The sequence below is a fragment of the Antedon mediterranea genome, chromosome 3 (genome assembly GCF_964355755.1).
Source record: "Antedon mediterranea chromosome 3, ecAntMedi1.1, whole genome shotgun sequence".
NCBI classification, from domain to species: domain Eukaryota; kingdom Metazoa; phylum Echinodermata; class Crinoidea; order Comatulida; family Antedonidae; genus Antedon; species Antedon mediterranea.
This window is the reverse complement of record NC_092672.1, coordinates 4,279,490-4,297,070: the sequence shown is the minus strand read 5'-3', so window position 1 is coordinate 4,297,070 and position 17,581 is coordinate 4,279,490. Positions and strand designations below refer to the sequence as shown.

The 17,581-nt window shown below is 32.9% G+C and overlaps 4 protein-coding genes across 4 annotated transcripts; 1 reads left to right on the top strand and 3 right to left on the bottom strand.

The window, feature by feature from the left end:
- Window positions 1–4,427: 4,427 nt before the first annotated feature.
- On the bottom strand, window positions 4,428–8,732 carry LOC140043407 (zinc finger SWIM domain-containing protein 3-like). Its single transcript, XM_072087909.1, has 3 exons — window positions 8,695–8,732; window positions 7,484–7,814; window positions 4,428–7,225 (listed from the first exon to the last, which is right to left on the bottom strand). Exons 2-3 carry the CDS (start codon window positions 7,801–7,803, stop codon window positions 5,404–5,406), a joined length of 2,142 nt encoding a protein of 713 aa, XP_071944010.1. The 5' UTR covers window positions 7,804–7,814; window positions 8,695–8,732; the 3' UTR covers window positions 4,428–5,403.
- A 497-nt stretch (window positions 8,733–9,229) lies between these two features.
- On the bottom strand, window positions 9,230–11,052 carry LOC140043406 (transmembrane protein 199-like). The gene is made up of 6 exons (XM_072087908.1): window positions 10,860–11,052; window positions 10,637–10,713; window positions 10,352–10,441; window positions 10,133–10,172; window positions 9,908–10,020; window positions 9,230–9,751 (listed from the first exon to the last, which is right to left on the bottom strand). The coding sequence occupies exons 1-6, from the start codon at window positions 11,041–11,043 to the stop codon at window positions 9,674–9,676; spliced, it is 582 nt and encodes a 193-aa protein (XP_071944009.1). The 5' UTR covers window positions 11,044–11,052; the 3' UTR covers window positions 9,230–9,673.
- Window positions 11,053–11,388: 336 nt separating this feature from the next.
- LOC140043404 (uncharacterized) lies at window positions 11,389–14,901 on the top strand. The gene is made up of 4 exons (XM_072087906.1): window positions 11,389–11,582; window positions 12,061–12,245; window positions 13,420–13,614; window positions 14,131–14,901. Exons 1-4 carry the CDS (start codon window positions 11,489–11,491, stop codon window positions 14,656–14,658), a joined length of 1,002 nt encoding a protein of 333 aa, XP_071944007.1. The 5' UTR covers window positions 11,389–11,488; the 3' UTR covers window positions 14,659–14,901.
- A 122-nt stretch (window positions 14,902–15,023) lies between these two features.
- LOC140043405 (2-methoxy-6-polyprenyl-1,4-benzoquinol methylase, mitochondrial-like) lies at window positions 15,024–17,408 on the bottom strand. The gene is made up of 6 exons (XM_072087907.1): window positions 17,227–17,408; window positions 16,812–16,961; window positions 16,084–16,284; window positions 15,869–15,975; window positions 15,318–15,518; window positions 15,024–15,205 (listed from the first exon to the last, which is right to left on the bottom strand). The coding sequence occupies exons 1-6, from the start codon at window positions 17,405–17,407 to the stop codon at window positions 15,104–15,106; spliced, it is 942 nt and encodes a 313-aa protein (XP_071944008.1). The 5' UTR covers window position 17,408; the 3' UTR covers window positions 15,024–15,103.
- Window positions 17,409–17,581: the final 173 nt, after the last annotated feature.

The window sequence follows — 17,581 nt, the reverse complement described above, 5'->3', positions numbered from 1 at the left end:
CTATTCTTTATCACTGTGCTCAAGTATACCAAAATGACTATAGTTGAGAACAGTGTTAAACGGGATCGTACATTAATGTTTTTTGTTGTATATTGTTAAGTTTATCCTATTCTTTATCACTGTGCTCAAGTATACCAAAATGACTATAGTCGAGAACAGTGTTAAACGGGATCGTACATTAATGTACGTTTTTTGTTGTATATTGTTAAGTTTATCCTATTCTTTATCACTGTTCTCAAGTATACCAAAATAACTATAGTTGAGAACAGTATTAAACTGGATCGTACATTAATGTTTTTTGTTGTATATTTTTAAGTTTATCCTATTCTTTATCACTGTGCTCAAGTATACCAAAAGGACTATAGTTGAGAACAGTGTTAAACTGGATCGTACATTAATGTTTTTTGTTGTATATTGTTAAGTTTATCCTATTCTTTATCACTGTTCTCAAGTATACCAAAATAACTATAGTTGAGAACAGTGTTAAACTGGATCGTACATTAATGTTTTTGTTGTATATTTTTAAGTTTATCCTATTCTTTATCACTGTGCTCAAGTATACCAAAATGACTATAGTTGAGAACAGTGTTAAACTGGATCGGACATTAATGTTTTTTGTTGTATATTTTTAAGTTTATCCTATTCTTTATCACTGTGCTCAAGTATACCAAAATGACTATAGTTGAGAACAGTGGTAAACTGGATCGTACATTAATGTTATTTGTTGTATATTATTAAGTTTATCCTATTCTTTATCACTGTGCTCAAGTATACCAAAATGACTATAGTTGAGAACAGTGTTAAACGGGATCGTACATTAATGTTTTTTGTTGTATATTGTTAAGTTTATCCTATTCTTTATCACTGTTCTCAAGTATACCAAAATGACTATAGTTGAGAACAGTGTTAAACTGGATCGTACATTAATGTTTTTTGTTGTATATTGTTAAGTTTATCCTATTCTTTATAACTGTTCTCAAGTATACCAAAATGACTATAGTTGAGAACAGTGTTAAACTGGATCGTACATTAATGTTTTTTGTTGTATATTGTTAAGTTTATCCTATTCTTTATCACTGTGCTCAAGTATACCAAAATGACTATAGTTGAGAACAGTGTTAAACGGGATCGTACATTGTTGTTGTATATTGTTAAGTTTATCCTATTCTTTATCACTGTGCTCAAGTATACCAAAATGACTATAGTTGAGAACAGTGTTAAACGGGATTGTACATTAATGTTATTTGTTGTATATTGTTAAGTTTATCCTATTCTTTATCAATGTGCTCAAGTATACCAAAATGACTATAGTTGAGAACAGTGTTAAACTACATCGTACATTAATGTTATTTGTTGTATATTGTTAAGTGTATTCTTTATTCTTATTAATTGTACTAAATTATTAAAAGAAACAGTAGTAAGCATAACATTTCCCCACTCCTACATTAGCATGGTAGGACATTGTAATGGTCGCAGGTGGCTCAACTTTATTACTGCAATGGGATGGACATGGTCCTACTACCACCTTACCATCCAATAGGATTCCAGTAAATTTCCTTTACTACCAATCATAATTCAGTAATTAAATGACCCCTTAAGTTAACAAGGAAATCAGCCTATCCCATTATACCGGTAGGCTTCGTCGTTACAGGCGTACTGCGGTAATAGTTGAGAATTCTCAACTAGCCAATTTGGTATATTTTATATACCTGGCACAGCACATCCTCAAAAAAATTAAGAGCGCGCCCTCTGGTAATCCTATGAACATAAACATTTTGGTACAGTATACAGTATCAGTCGGAGAGCCGCGTTGGGAAATATGACCGTTATCGCGAAATTTTCGACTTCGCATGACGTCATTAATTTTAGAAGCCCTCTCTCGGCACAGAGGCATCAACGTTTCGCGCGAAAACATTAGCATAAAGTATACGTCGTTTTATAGCTGTTTAATAAACATTAATAGGCGAAAAATTAACCATATATGGTAAGATCAGTTCCTTATATGTTTAAGATGTCGCAGGTCACCTAATTTTAGGAATAATTGGTTGGATTTGTTGTCAGTGACAGTTTCTTTCCAAAGTTCGTGTGCAGCCGTCAAAGCTGAAGTTTTCTAACTTGTGTTTGTTTACAAATTTTCCATTAGTGGGATTTGCATCCCATACAGTGAATTACCAAAAAATCGGCGTATATGGATAGAGTAAGTATCAATAGTCTGTTTTACGTTAAAATTGGCTTGAAACCCTATTTAAGCTTCTTACAGCGAACATTTTAAAAAAGGTCCTCATTTCACATAATTGTTACGTCTCGCGCACTATTTCCGTCGTGTGTGGTGCATGGTGTGTTGATTGGGGTTGTTGCAGGTGTGGGTGTGTGCACGACCTGGTGGATCGTTGTCGTAATATCGGCCTAGAGGCTTAGCCTTAGTAACATGTTGATAATTAAAATACTTTAGTTACAATTTACTGTAGTATTATTAAAGTTTCGTTACAATCCTACTCTATATTGAAGATGCGTTGGGAAGGTTTTAAAAAGATAATTAAGCCAATCGCCCCCTGACATATAGTTAAATATCCTCATTATTGGCAACTGATGGGTACAATTTATTTACTGTATTAATAATTATACAATAAATATACAGACACAAGGAAGTTTTGTGTTTAGTGCTTTTTTATGGTAGGCCTACAGTACAGTCATATTATCTGAATATGTTTTCAGGTTGTGGAATAATTATATAATTAATACAGTATTTAAGAAAATGTTTTCGTCATAGTGACAATTATTTAAATAGTTCTTTACATTTCAGCTATTCATTTTCATTTCAGGTTTTTTGTTGGTATCAAGATTTTCTATCTCGTTCTTCAATATGAGGTTGGACGGTGGAAGCTGTAAAGTGGTTTTCTCGATTTCAATATCATTGCTGATAGTTTTTCATTTTATTCGCTAATATAACATATAAATTTATATTCATTTAAGTTGTAGAAGTGTTTCAGATCAGTAAATTTTTATAAAGATATAAATTAAGTTGCAATTGATTGATTGATTTACTTTATTAACCAGAGTCGCACAGATGCATACAATATAAACATAAAACAATCATAAAATCAGTACAACAGTAAGACTCAAGTAAAATGATATCTCAAAAAGTACATATGGTGGCATATTTTATATTTACAGTATTAGGCCTAGCTAGTTTGTTTTGTCTGATGAACAAGGTGCTATTAGAAGCAAGTTTTTATATACAGTAGTTGTATTTACTATTTGTATCAGTATTGTTTGAAAGGTTGTATTTTTCCTCATTCTGTATATGTATACATAATAGGAAAAAATGTATTGCTTGTGTGAAATGTAAGTTGTATCTAATAAAGTAATAGAATATTTCTGTATACAAGTGTGACATTTACTGCCAGATATTGATATACCAACCAATTAACAATACTCAAGTAAATGATGGGCTAATAATTATCTTTTTTTAAAACATGACCATATAAAAATACATGGTTGAGTCTCTCAAACAAAAGATGCCTGATTTTATAAATAACATTCCCCACCATATTTATATATAAATTGAAAATGGGTTATTTTTTGGCACTTTGTTTTTCAATTTATTGTTTTTTAACAGTTTTTGTAATTTTTTCTGGGCCTAGGTTCTTCTTCGGGCTTCTTCTTGCTTGGTATATGAGCTGGGATAGACCTACCAGCCTAGATTATGGAATACCCAGATTATGTCTACTTCTACTCCAGCTACTATAGGCCCTATAACACAAACTACTATCAGAATTACTGCCTAACTAGGCCTAGAAAATACTATTTTTAGGCCTAGCTAGGCTAGAAGTTAAGTAAGTAATTATAGTAGCTAGTCTAAGTAGGCCTTTCCTAGCTCAGAAACCAAATAGAACAATAATCGGGCAGCAGATTGAAACCTTAGGCCTGTGACGCAGTACGCCTGCATGAACAACCGGATTAAACAGGGACACGATTCGGTCCGGGTCGATTCGTACCAGCTTCGTAAAACGTAAACAAAGTTTCAAAATGGCGGTTTTTCGATCGTAACTGAACAGAAATGTAGTAGGTTTGGTTTGATTAGTGGGAGTTGCATCCCAAGAAAGCTAAAAATTTGATTTTTATTTTAATAGATAGCTTAATAATGATTTTTTACCATCATTTAAAAAAAAATATAAATAAAAAAGTTTATACACAAAATAATGATATTTCTCGAAACAAAAAAACTGTGGAATTTAGATCACAGTTTTTATCATTATTTACGCTTGTAGTTCAACTATTTAAATACGTTTATTGATTTCATCTAATATCAAAATTATACAATTTTCAAAGTGTACTAAAATAGCAAAAATTCCAACATTTTCCACGAAGCGCGCCCTCACAATGAATGAAATCAGTGATGCGTTACCAACGCGGCTTTCCGACTGGTATAAGAAGCACTATATTATTAGACGAAATAATTCACATTACAACTCTCATATACTCTTTGTAAAATATTCTTTATCTACATTGCAAATCAAGCTAAGATCGGTTTTACAGTATTTACTTCTTTGAGAAATGAACACGATTGAAACATTAAAAAAAAGTTTTACATTTCATTCAAACGTTAAGCATATATTCTTTAGTTTATCTGTATATATGCATCTGAAATACAACTCAATATCACAGTGAGGAAACTGTTAATAACATCGTAATGCAACAACTTTAATATGTAAATAACTTTATAAATACTTTGTAATTTGCAAAACAATACTTTTTTGGCAAATTGACATTTAAAAAAATTTATCATCAATTTATATTTACAGTAAATTTATCTTTATAACACAACACTATTAAGATATGGAGGAATATTTCCTCCATGATTAAACATTATACTTCTTTGTACTTTTTGTCATAACATCTGTATTTGTCATTCATTAGTTTTTAATTAAATATTTACTAATGATTTTCTGAAGAGAAAGTTAAAAAACCAAACAAAACTGTTCATAAAGTTTTTCAAACATTAATAGCATGTTGCCAATTCACTAAGAATTACTGTACAGTCTTATTTTGCATCAGACATGTAAAACATTCCTTTATTTGTATCACTAAAGCTCTGTTAACACTACCAAATGAGTTTGAAAAAAAAAGTGTGATGTGCTCAAATATGGTAGTGATATGACATCATCGTGGCCTTATATGAACACGATGACACCATATCACTACCATATTTGGCACATTTTTTAGTAAAACATAAAGTTTGATAGTGTAGACAGAGCTTTACACTCTCAGATTGAATTCTTTACCTTGCCGGGCCATGTTGCTCAACACTTACAAATGAACTGATGAGTCACATACATTATATAGGTCAACTTAAGATATAATAAGCATCTTTATTGCGTAAATGAAATAAGAAGAAATAAATTAGTCATTTCCATTTTGAGCCGATTCTTCATCTTCTTCCTCATTGGCAGTTGACTTGACCAAGAGCTGAACCTCACTCCCTTCCAACCAGTGAGTGCAAAGTGCTTTTAAAATCTTAATTTTATTTTCATACTGTGGTTGAGGCACTTCACTAATAATACCAGCTATCTGTCGGCATAGCAGCGTAGATTTGGCGTATTTTTCATCACGCGTCATTGACTGAGAGGATGTTGAAGACTTCCTGGTGTTTTTTTTTACCTTTTTAGCCGCTGGAGGTGCAGGAACAGAATTGCCCGTGCTTGCTCTTTTCTTCTTTTTATCTCCACTCGGACTGCTGGCAAAATCAATGTCCTCAACTTTACATTCTGAATGTTGGTAATCCCTCCTCCATCGACTTGCTATCATGCTATCGTCAAACAGTTTCTTTTCCAGAAATTTACGCATAGCAAAAATATGTTTACACGGCAATTTGAAATTTGTATAGAAAAGACAGGAACATGTGTTGTCATTTTCAAGTTGCTTATCTCCAATCGCATCAGTAATAATTAATTGGCCAAGTTCATTTCGTGCAACATTCAGGGAAGTTATGAATGTCAGCTCTTTCTCTAGAAAATTTACAGCGTAGCGTGTACATAATTGCGTAAGTTCTTCTAGATCTGGGTTATCGACAATGGGTACCGAAGTCGTCATCATTGCTTGCAGCTTCTTACGATTAGCCTCCAATTTCATCTGATTGTCCATTTTTAGAATTCCTTTAACGCATTCTGCCACCGTGCTTGAGCTATTCACAACACCTTTGACCTTTTCGTGGAAGCTCACAAGATTATTGGCATTCTTAATCCCATAATTCAAATCTTTGTTTCTAAATGATCCAACCCATAGATGGCGCTGTTGATGCCATGTTTCGTTGAAAGCACTCGCAAATGGTAAATCTTGCATTTTTGTTCTAAGTTCCTCGTATTCCGATTCAGTCTTAGACATCACCATTGCGTGTAGTAAGGTCCATAGTTGACCTTGCCTTCGTGGTTTTTCACTGCCGTTTTCAATGTTCATTGTCTCATTCTTAAATTTCTTTAAGATCTGTGTTTCACATAGTTTAATAGATGCATTTGGAAACTGGTTTTGAAAGACTGCAACATCTAAGTTGCTACTTCCTATGATGAACAGGCATGGCTTGTTAAATATTTCGTCATTTAATGGTTGTTTAAACAATTGAAAAGCAGATACCATAGTTGGTTCATCTAATTTTGCAAGTAAGAAATGAGCACATGGAAGGAATGTCCCACTGCCATCTTGAACCATTATGGTACACAGAATCATCCCATTGCTGTTGATGTCATCTGTCTCTCCTACGATGCAAACTTCTGGAAACTTAAGATAAGCTTCTTTCATGTACGATGTCTGAAAGAATACAACCTGAATCTGTCCATTACCATCAACATTCACCACCACTTCACTCCCGGAGTCTTTCTCCGTTATATCCTGAAGTTCATGCAGTAACGACTGAACCTCTGTCTTCTCCTCTTCCGCCATTTCTTTACGAAGCTGAGCTTGAAGATTATAGATATCCTTATTTGTCAGCGGTTTTTGGCTCATCTCCCGCACCCTTTCGCAAAATACCTTTTGAGGAACTTTCATGTCCATGAGTATCTTACTGAACTGCCTTTCGGACTTGCTGAGCCGACGATTTTCGGGGTACAGCTTGGCGACATCTTCGTCTGTCGGGTGATTGTGTGTGAAGTTGCCACTGCGAATGTACATAATATCTTTAGCTCGATCCACACTCAGTATAAATTGCATTGGACAATTTGTCTTGTAACTCCTGAAAATAAAAAATGTCTTGATAGTTTAGAGGTGTAATGTTTGTCTATGAGATGCACTCAAGCATGACCCATGACCATCATTGTATATCATTTCTTCTATTTCACACTGGGTGACCCCTTAACACAGTACAAGACTGTTCTTCCAGAAGTCAAAGTATAAGAGCATGATCAGCACCCTGGGAGACCGGCAGACAAGATAAGAATTTCCTGTCCAAAATTGAAGGAATGGAGGCTAATACTGTATAAAGATATCTCACCTTTGATTGGGCCGTTTGCCAGATCCTTTACTACGATATTTGCCATGGTGTTTACATGTAAGTCTTGCATAAGCATATTTAAACTTTGCATCATACACGGGAGCATCCTCCCTTCGATATGCAATGTTTGCAGTTTCTATTTTTCTTGTGTCTGCAAATATAAGCTTAACATGTGCGTTAGCTTCGTATGCTTCCATGGCAGTTTTGAATTCTTCCCAGTTAGCGAACACAGAGCCAACTGATAGGGAGAGCGCTGTTTGATCGGTGTCATCAGAAATAGATGTACATGCCTCGTCTATGATAGTATCTGTTTCAGTCATCCTGAAAAGATCTAAATGAAAAATAATATTATTAATAATATTAATTATTAAGTAATCATAAAAAATGTCTTAATGATAATTAATTAAATTTATTGATAGTAGAATAATAAGATTTTGAATGTGCTCATAAAAAATCAACATTTTAATAAAACATATGTTTTATTCATATTATATTAATTTTTTTTTCTACTCAAAATTAATTGACAGGCTATACGCACAGCGGCTGTGTGAATAACAGGAAATTGTATTATATGCAGAGTGATTTTATTAATTATATAATTTTTTAATCACTATATTTATTACAAGAGTCGGCCACTGTTCCACCATCCATGGCCTGTTAGTGTGTATTTTTTTATTTGAAAAAAAATATTTAAAATTAGTAATCTGCCTTTAGGGCCTATAATTAAATCTCTATTTAAGATTGAAATTGTTCTGAAAATTTAAAATTTACAATAATAATAAATTAAGTAAATAAAAAATAAAGAATAGATTATATAATAAAATACATAAACAAATAATAAAATATGACAAACTTCCATGAAAATCATTAATCATGTCCCAAACCAGGTCCCTGGGAACGGATCCCTTGATTCACGGACACCAGTTTGTTTGCCAGTTTCAATAGTCAGGGTCGGATCACTTCCTCTTTCAAAACACATTGTGAACAAACGCACTTAAAAACCTCGCGATGCAGTTTGTTAGGCCCAACTCGTGGGAAAGTGGACGGTGGTGGACTAGGCTATACGATTAGCTTTTTGGACGAATAAAGGCGTAATCCTATTTGCATGGAACATAAAATCATCAAAACTATCGGCACAATCATATATCGATTGATGTTATTAACTTTTTATGATATTAAATCATGATTTTAAGTCAGATAATAACACTTACCTTCCGTATCAACAATTCTCGAAGTCCGACGATTTTCCAAAATGGCTATCGACACGTCATACGTGTATAGCGTGCCTTTTTCTGAGCGAGCTATAGATGAGGCGGCGGGAACAATAAGCCAATCAATATGCTTCCCATCAAAACGCGCATTAATTTATTCATGGTCCTATAATACTACTATCTCCATGATTTATTTAAATAATTCTGTATTTTCATATTGCAAATCACAAACTCATAAAAACAAAAATCATTTATTGAGATTTTTAAATTGCAAAATTGTTGTGTAAAATTGTGTTTAATGTACAGCACATTCATTTTACAATTTATCTAATAAAATTGAAGTCATATTATATTTTTGTGAGGGTCCCTAATGATCAGATTCGGTTGGATGGACCACAAAATATTGTTAAAATAAATAAATAGCTACATACTATACACAGTACAGTACCACAATTAAAATTTCCGTGAGTTCCAATAACAAATTGATGTTGTGGTGGAACATTTTCACAACTTTTCTTAGTACAGTATCATCAGTCAAAGAAAAAGTACTTTTCACATAATTTTTTTATAAATGTTTTATTAATAAATAATAGGTATAATATACATTTATTTATACAATCATTTGATTTTGAATTAACTCTTTTGTAGAAAATATTAATACCACCAGAGATTACAATACAATGTTCTCACTTCATACTTTCTTAAAGGACTTTATGATTCATATATGTTGTGACATTTGTTTAGAAAATTGGTTCTCGGAGCCCATCTGCTGTACTACAATAATAGCTGGTTTTGGATTGTAAATTTCCAATCTTTTTAAAATACTGTTCACAATAAAGATTACTTGATGGATTGATTGATTGCCAATAAATGTTATTTTATATGGCACAGTATTTCTTATTTTGGTCCTTGTATGTTCCAATGTACAGGAGGAATGACTTCTTCGTCTTCTTATTTTGTCCTTCAATTGAAACATAATTCAAACTTCAAATTTGATGAAGAAGTAGACATCAGCAACAGCAACTACAGTGGCCATAATAAATCCTGTTATAATACACTACAAAAAAGAAAAACATTAAATAACCATCACATTCTTTTGTCACATAAAGTTTGATAGTGTAGACAAAGCTTAATGAAATACTTATTGCACTTATATGCCTGAGTAACTACCTATACACTTAAATTATATATTACTGCTAGCAGTGATACTTACATATGGTGTAGGTTTTCCTATATAATACGTTGCCATGTACCCAAACACAAAAGCTCCAACAATAGTGAGGAGAATATTCAATACACCAATAAGCTGTGCCGAAGTAGACCGCACTAAAAGAAAGATTATAAAAACGCATATTATTACAGTATTTTGATAGCTTTGTGAATGTGTGACTAAATTTCTATTTATTTGTGGTTTTATAATGTTTACAGTACTACTTACAGTCTTTTCCAACATCAGACAATATACTTCCACCAAATGCCTGAAAATAAAGAAACATACCTGTACATAAACTTTGAATTACATAACAATTATATTTAGAAAAATTGTTTTAAAAATTAAATATACTTTTCAAAAGCTATTTTCCTATGTTTCATACTAAACCACACACAATTATGCATTGAGTAAAGATGATATCGTCAACAATGTATTTTCTATTACCTCAACTCTCACGTTCTTGGTCATCTGCTGGTAATCTCTATTTTCTTGTTGAGCTTTTAATTTTTCTAATCTTTTAAGAAGTTCTGGATTCTGCAAAAGAATGGACATTTATCAAATTATATTAGAAAATTGATAGATATATTTTAATGTTCAATTTCAAGTCGGATGTTTTCCATGAATTTAGGCCTTACTTAAAGGTAAGATAACTCATAACTAATAATTTATTAATACCATCAAGGCATTATTTTTTAGTTTATCGAATAAATAAAAAATAAAATTAATTACTCTTTCTGGTTGTTTAATTGGTTCATAATATAAATCACTATCTTCTAATAATTCATGAAGATATATTTTTTCTTTATCTGAAAAGAAAACGAAGCAGACACGAAATTAACTTTGTGGAACTGTAGAAAGATTGACTGGTACGAACTGTCCACACAATATAAGCAAAGTGTGACAACTACAAAATCAACCGTCACACGGCATTCAAGCTAGGCTGGCTACATACCTTTAGAATTTTCAGTAAAACATTTATAGGCTTTAATCACAAGTGAGGCAGGTATACTTTTCTCAGAACAATTTTGCGAAGAATATTTGTCTAACTGTCCCTTTAAATTATCTGGTGCAAAGTCAGATATCATACTATCTATAAAATTCTGAATTTTGCTCGTGAGTATTATGGAAGTCGCCATTTTTGTAAAAGATCACGTGCACATTATGATTACATCATAGATAGGAGGGGCTAGAGTATAGGCCTACATCGTCGTCATGTACGACGTTACGTAATATGACAGATTACGTCAATCATTAGTATGCATTGCCAGAGACTTAAATAAAAATGAAAGCGTGACTTTTGTCTGATGTTATTAAAAATATAATGGAGGTATAAAAATAGATTTGAAGAAATACGTTAATGCAGATTTCATTCGCGTAAAAATACTGTGGTTCGCGCGCTAATAACTCGCGCGCTTAATTACAAGCGCGTATTTATGTGTGTATAATGTACTGTATATGCGCAAAAGTTACAACACGTTATAAGAAGAAGGGACGACGGGAGGAGAGAGAGAAGCCATCACGCATTGATTGCCATTGATTTTTAATTTGATTTTATATTTTAAAATTAAGACTAATTATAACATGATGAGCATCATAGTGTTGCGGCAGTTCTACTTTATTCTTTCTCTAGTAACATTTTTGCTGTTCAACTCAACAAACGCATTATCAAAACAAGGTAAAATCATCATCTGAAAATAGGACAAACCATTCATCGATTCATTTATGTCTTCTCTTCTTCTTTTTTACGCAAAGTACACGTACCCTCCTTCATTAGCAGCTTCAATGCTGATGGGAATAAGAGGGTAAGGCTACTGTACGGACGGTGGTGTGGTACTACAGAGGAGGTAGAGGGGTGGAACAATGTTTTAATTTATTAAATATTAATTTTTTTTAAATTAAATAATAAAAAACTCAATGTTTAATCACAAAGTTCCATACGAATTTTATACTTATACATAGCAGCATGCAGCAGGAGAAGATTTTTTTAAATTGTTATTTTATGCCATATTAAAAACTTTTTTTATAATTTTATTACAATTAATTCTAGGTCTAGCCTAGAGGCCTAGTGACGATTGCTCATTAATGTATAATAATTCATTGATTATGAAGTGCTTTATTTATTTTCTTTATTTATTAACACATTTCTCAAAAAGATGTTACCTACATTTCGTCACCAATTGAGATGAAGTCACCAGGATACCCCAGAGGGTATGGTGACAATCTGGATTTGAAGACAGTTATCACTAATCCATCAGGGTGTGTGACGATAGTGTTTCTAGATCTGTCTCTTGAAAACACTATTAATCCTGTGATACGTTGCATAAATGATTATTTAGAGGTAACTACTATGATTGTATATGATTTAAATTAAATAGGCCTATGGAATGTACGGTAAAAGGCCGGATCGAATTACCATTATCAACTTGCTCAGTTTAATAAAAGGGATGAATTTCAGATACAATACATTACAAATATAATATTTGGTTGAATGCATACACATTTATAGTGTAACTGATTATGAGAAAAATGGTTTGATACAGAATTACGTATTTTCTCCTTTTCAGTAGGCCAAACTAACAATATTTATTTTAATATTTTAACAATTATCGAGGGTGGTCGATTACGAGGGTCAATCCAGCCGAAGCTGAGCATTTAGGACCCTCACAGTTCAGAGCAAGACAAAAATAAATAAATAAATATATTGTATAGGCCTATATTATAATTAACTAAACAAAATAACTAAATTCACTCAAGCCATTTACAATTAAATGTTACAATTTATTCTATCTTCTAAAGCTTATTGTAACCTCGGATGAATAATTACTGAATTCCTGTAACTTTTTTTATTTTTTTTATTCAGTATATTACACAGAGGCGCCTTACAAGATGGAACCCCCTTAGCTTCAAGGCGCCTCAGATTAACAAATACAACATTTTAAAACAACTAACAGAAACATCAATTATATCTTCCAGAATTAACAAGAAATTGTTGTACATAATAAAATAATAAAGCATTTTCACAATTCGAAAGAAGATCGGAACCAAAAATAAAAATTTCACTTAAAAATGTAAAATTAAATGTTAAAGAAAAATCCTTGGCTAAGATATCCTCAATAATTGAGTTAGCGCTTATAAGTAGAATATCTCTTTATTGTGTATTATTTCCTGTAACTTGAAGACGCATTACTCATTCATTCATTCATTCAATCTTTTATTTCGGAATCTCTGGTCCACAGAAAGTAAAATTACGTATAATAATGAATTTTTAAAAAAGCAATACCGGTGCTGTACTAATTACTACTACTCTTCTCAGGATGGCATTCCACCAGGAGAGCATCTTTGACTTATATAAGACGTTGTTTATTATCGTTGAGACTAAAACATTTTCACTTGAATTGAGTCTACAAATCAAGCGATAGGCCTGTATCGATTTTCTTAAAAATTCATAAAAAGAAGGAATTCTTCTGGCACTTCAATGATATATGTGATAATATATATCTATCAATACTTAGATAAGTGAGGTAGAAGTGAATCGAAAGAACCGTTACTGCGGAGACATACTGCCGCAAGAACCGTACGTCAGCAAGACGCATACCGTAAATGTGACGTTCCACACAGACAACAACGTCACTTTACGAGGATACTCCACACAACTGTTTTTCCAACCATGCATGAAGTACAGTTGGACAAAAGAAAAATGGTCAGATGTAAGTTAATGAGGATATAAGATGTATTTTGCACCAAACACATGAATAGGCCATTTCGCAGTTTTAATAATAAAAAAATAAAGATGAAAGAAATATCTGATCTGATAAGAAAGATAAACCAAACGCGACATTTTTAACACGATCCTATACTAAATTTGATAACATTGATTGTAATTTATCGCTATAAAATATAGGACTAAAACAACGTGGACGGCAACTTAGTTTCGTTTAATTAGGCTGATTGTCAAAAAAAAATAAATTACAAAAAAATTCACACAAAATTAAATCAAGAGAACTATCTCTATACAGATAATAATTTTAAAGCGACCTATTAAATTGCCCAGTTACAGAAAAGTGGCAGATGAAATGAAGGAATTATTTTTTAATCGTCATTGTAATTGGCTGAAAACCTAATCGAAATCAATAATAATTTTGATTATATTCCGCTTAGAAACACATTGAAATTTATTCATATTTCATATAACATACCTAATACAAATATCATTGCTTTACTAGTGTTCAGTAACGTGTGGTGAAGGAGTAATGACCAGACGACCACTTTGCAAGGCTTCTAACAAAAAGATCGTTGGACCTGGAAACTGCAATATTTCTAAACTTCCCAAGTTCAGAAAAAGCTGTATTTTAACTCCCTGTGGCACAACAGACACAGGCAACCCGAAGGACCAGAAAACCCCGATCAAAACGGTAAAAGACGACACCAAAATGGACACCCAAGAAGAAGACTTAAGAAAAGTTTACAGTAAAGAGGACATCAAAAAGATGCCACATAAAAGAGGTCCAGGTGAGAGTTCAGAAGATAGAAGGAACAGAAATGAACAATCGGCAGCTACTTTGGAAAAATATATGTCCGCTTTTCAACTTCTTTGTGCTATATTCTTTGCAACTGCCTTTCTTTTCGGATTTCTTGGTAAGAATGGCATGATCAAGAACATTGTTGAGGATGTGGATGGAACGAAAGAGAATAATGGTAAAGAAAAGAAGGAAGGTGATGATAGTTCTATCAAACAAAAAAAAGATGAATAGTGAAATGAAATAAAAGAAGTGGGAATGTGTTTTACTACATCCTCTTTATGTTAAAAAACGGATGTGCATTTTTTGTAGCTTTGCTCAGTTTGTGAGATTTAAACAGGCTTGTGAGGGTGTACTGTAGTACTATTTGTGAGGCTTTATGAGAAGACCTGTGGATGGGATGGGAGGACTGGTGAATATCCGTAACATCTCAGCCCTCAACAATCTGATCTTTTGAATGCTAGATTGCAATTAATAATGTTGTATTGTGATTTACGACATTGTTGCTTAATCAAAATAAACACGTTAATAAAATAAAGTGTTAAACTATGCTTTTTGTCAAGTTGTTTTATTCATTAAAAAAACAATATTTGATATAAAGTTAAAATCTATTCCTGACCTATAATTTTACAATATTTGTTTTACAGTAAATGCTACTTTTTTCTATTTCGCCCTAAAATCATAGTTTAAAACCGGAGTGAATTGCTGTGACACCAAACATTAGGTTCTCATATTTTACTAAACTGAAGCCAGCATCCTCTATCATGTACTTAAATTCATCCTAAAAAAAAAAGAAAAAATTGAGATCAAATTAGAAAATTACACCGAATATCAATATTTTGTTGGTACAGTACTGCCCAATGAATAACATAGCATGATCTCAGTAACTATACCTGGTTTGGGAATTGTCTGATGCTCTCCACTAAATACTGGTATGCCTTCCAATCAGCAGCAATGACCTCACCAAAGACTGGAATCGCTTGGAAAGAGTAATTATCATATATTGACCTCAATACTGGGTTGTTCACATGGCTGAATTCAAGACATAAGAACCGGCCACCTGGTTTAAGAACTCGGTATGCTTCTTCCAATGCCTGCAAAAAAACCGATCTTAATGAAAACAAAAAAGGGGCCTGTTCAGACTTAGTTATTTATCAGGTTAATTGGTGTCCATGAAACTAACTAACCTGGTTAAATAACTAAGTCTGAACAGGTAACTAAGAGATAAACAGCTTTAGCTTAAATTAAAGATCAAAAGTGCTGACCCTATACTAAAGCTCACTATCAAACTAGTTTGACAAGAAAAAGGCGATGTGCCCCAATATGGTAGTGATATGACATCATCATTTCCATATATGGGCACATCAAATTTTTTTTTGTCACATAAAGTTTGATAGTATAGACAGCGTTAGACTGGTAATCTTCATCAGCTGTGGTTTCATACCTTATCCACATTAGTGACATTTCTGATACCAAATGCAATCGTGTAAGCATCTGCACATTCATCTGATATGGGGAGGCTTTCTGCATTACCTTCAATGAATGAAATACCTAAGCGAGAAAAAAAATTACAAATAAATTATTCTTGTTTGCAATCCTCATATACTGTATTTTAAGGTTATTATACAGAAATTATGTTACATTATTATAATCCATAACCTTTTAAATAACTATTTTCTTTAGCTCTGCTTTCTCCAACTTTCAACATATTTGGATTGATATCACAAACAGCAACATGAGTTGAGTCATCCATTGGAAATACTGTTGATGATTCTTTTTCTATATCTTCATCTTTAACACTCAAAGAAGCTGTACTATAATTGGTTTTTATAAAATCAAGAAAACGAAATGCAATGTCGCCTGAAATAAAAATAGAAACATTAAAAATGCATGTGTACACTATTTATTAAATTAAGCTATTATTTGCATTTGTCGAATTGCGCTGCCAGCCTATATACCTCAGGACCACCCTACGATTTTTAAGATTTAGTAGGTCTGCGAGAAATTTTCTAGTCCTCTGAGATAAAATCCAGATGCACTCAGCAGTCAATTGGTTCAGTTTCTAGAGGCTGGAAACTAAATAAACCATTTGCCAGTTTGAACTGTAGGCAGGATTTTTCTTACAAAGGGTGATAAATGTTTAGAACATACTTCCTGCCAACATTGTAGAAGCTGACAGTACTTTTAAATTCAAGCAACGTTTCACGAAGACGAGGGAGGCTACTAAAGGGTCTGATACGACCCGCCATCCTCTTACGCCACTTTATTAAATTGAGGTGGCACAATGATGAGTTACGGGATTGAGAGATTTTCCTCCCTGGATTCAATAACTTCCATGAATAACTGTATTAAAATTGTTGCTTCAAATGTTGGTAGGTATGCTGTACCTGTTCCGCCAGCTACATCTAAAAGTTTTGTTCCAGGTGTTGGATGTAATACATTAATAAACCGATCCTTCCATAACCTGTGAATTCCTCCGCTCATTACATCATTCATTGTATCATACTTCTCTGCAACATTTTTAAAAACTTCAAACACTGTGAATGAAAACAACATACTGTATTTATTATTTTAACTGTGTCACTGTGATTAGGCCCAACACATATCGACCTAGGCCACTGCAACAACCGATTGACACTCACACTCACGGTACAGTGACAGCTGAGCTACTCTACTTAGGCCTAGGCTAGTAGTACCCGGTCGTCTTGGAATGGGCCCGGTGGTCTGGGCCTGATCGTCTGACAATCGTACTGTACAGTTCATAATAATTTTAGGCCTAGGCCCTACGAAAACGATACGAACCTTTCTCTTCTTTTTCACTTTTGGATACTCGCTGAAACCCAAAATGTGTATCTGAAGACTGCCTTTCATTTTCTTTAGTACCTGTTGAATCTGTCGTGAAACAACACCTTGGTTTGCATGGTTTTATAGAATTAATATTTTTCAAAATCCGAGAAAACTTAAATCCAATGGGCGCAGCCATCTTGTGGCTTATTCACAACTGTTTGATAAGGATGTCAGTGAAATAACATAACAGTAAATCAAAGTATATTATAAATGTGTAAATAAATAATTTTGTAAATTGAATCTTTTTATTTTTCTAAAAATGTATTTAAATTAATGATACAAATAATTTAACAGTAATTAAACCAAACAC

What these genes read in the sequence shown, in the direction of transcription:
- LOC140043407 (XM_072087909.1), bottom strand. Translation starts at nt 7,803, where the DNA reads ATGACTGAAACAGATACTATCATAGACGAGGCATGTACATCTATTTCT. An exon ending in GGCAAACGGCCCAATCAAAG is followed by an intron (nt 7,226 to 7,483) that starts GTGAGATATCTT and finishes TTTTATTTTCAG; the next exon opens with GAGTTACAAGACAAATTGTC.
- LOC140043406 (XM_072087908.1), bottom strand. Translation starts at nt 11,043, where the DNA reads ATGGCGACTTCCATAATACTCACGAGCAAAATTCAGAATTTTATAGAT. An exon ending in TTTTACTGAAAATTCTAAAG is followed by an intron (nt 10,714 to 10,859) that starts GTATGTAGCCAG and finishes TTTTCTTTTCAG; the next exon opens with ATAAAGAAAAAATATATCTT. An exon ending in CAATTAAACAACCAGAAAGA is followed by an intron (nt 10,442 to 10,636) that starts GTAATTAATTTT and finishes ATTCTTTTGCAG; the next exon opens with AATCCAGAACTTCTTAAAAG.
- LOC140043404 (XM_072087906.1), top strand. Translation starts at nt 11,489, where the DNA reads ATGATGAGCATCATAGTGTTGCGGCAGTTCTACTTTATTCTTTCTCTA. An exon ending in AAACGCATTATCAAAACAAG is followed by an intron (nt 11,583 to 12,060) that starts GTAAAATCATCA and finishes TTTCTCAAAAAG; the next exon opens with ATGTTACCTACATTTCGTCA. An exon ending in GCATAAATGATTATTTAGAG is followed by an intron (nt 12,246 to 13,419) that starts GTAACTACTATG and finishes ATCAATACTTAG; the next exon opens with ATAAGTGAGGTAGAAGTGAA.
- LOC140043405 (XM_072087907.1), bottom strand. Translation starts at nt 17,407, where the DNA reads ATGGCTGCGCCCATTGGATTTAAGTTTTCTCGGATTTTGAAAAATATT. An exon ending in AAGTGAAAAAGAAGAGAAAG is followed by an intron (nt 16,962 to 17,226) that starts GTTCGTATCGTT and finishes TTTCATTCACAG; the next exon opens with TGTTTGAAGTTTTTAAAAAT. An exon ending in TCAGACAATTCCCAAACCAG is followed by an intron (nt 15,206 to 15,317) that starts GTATAGTTACTG and finishes TTTTTTTTTTAG; the next exon opens with GATGAATTTAAGTACATGAT.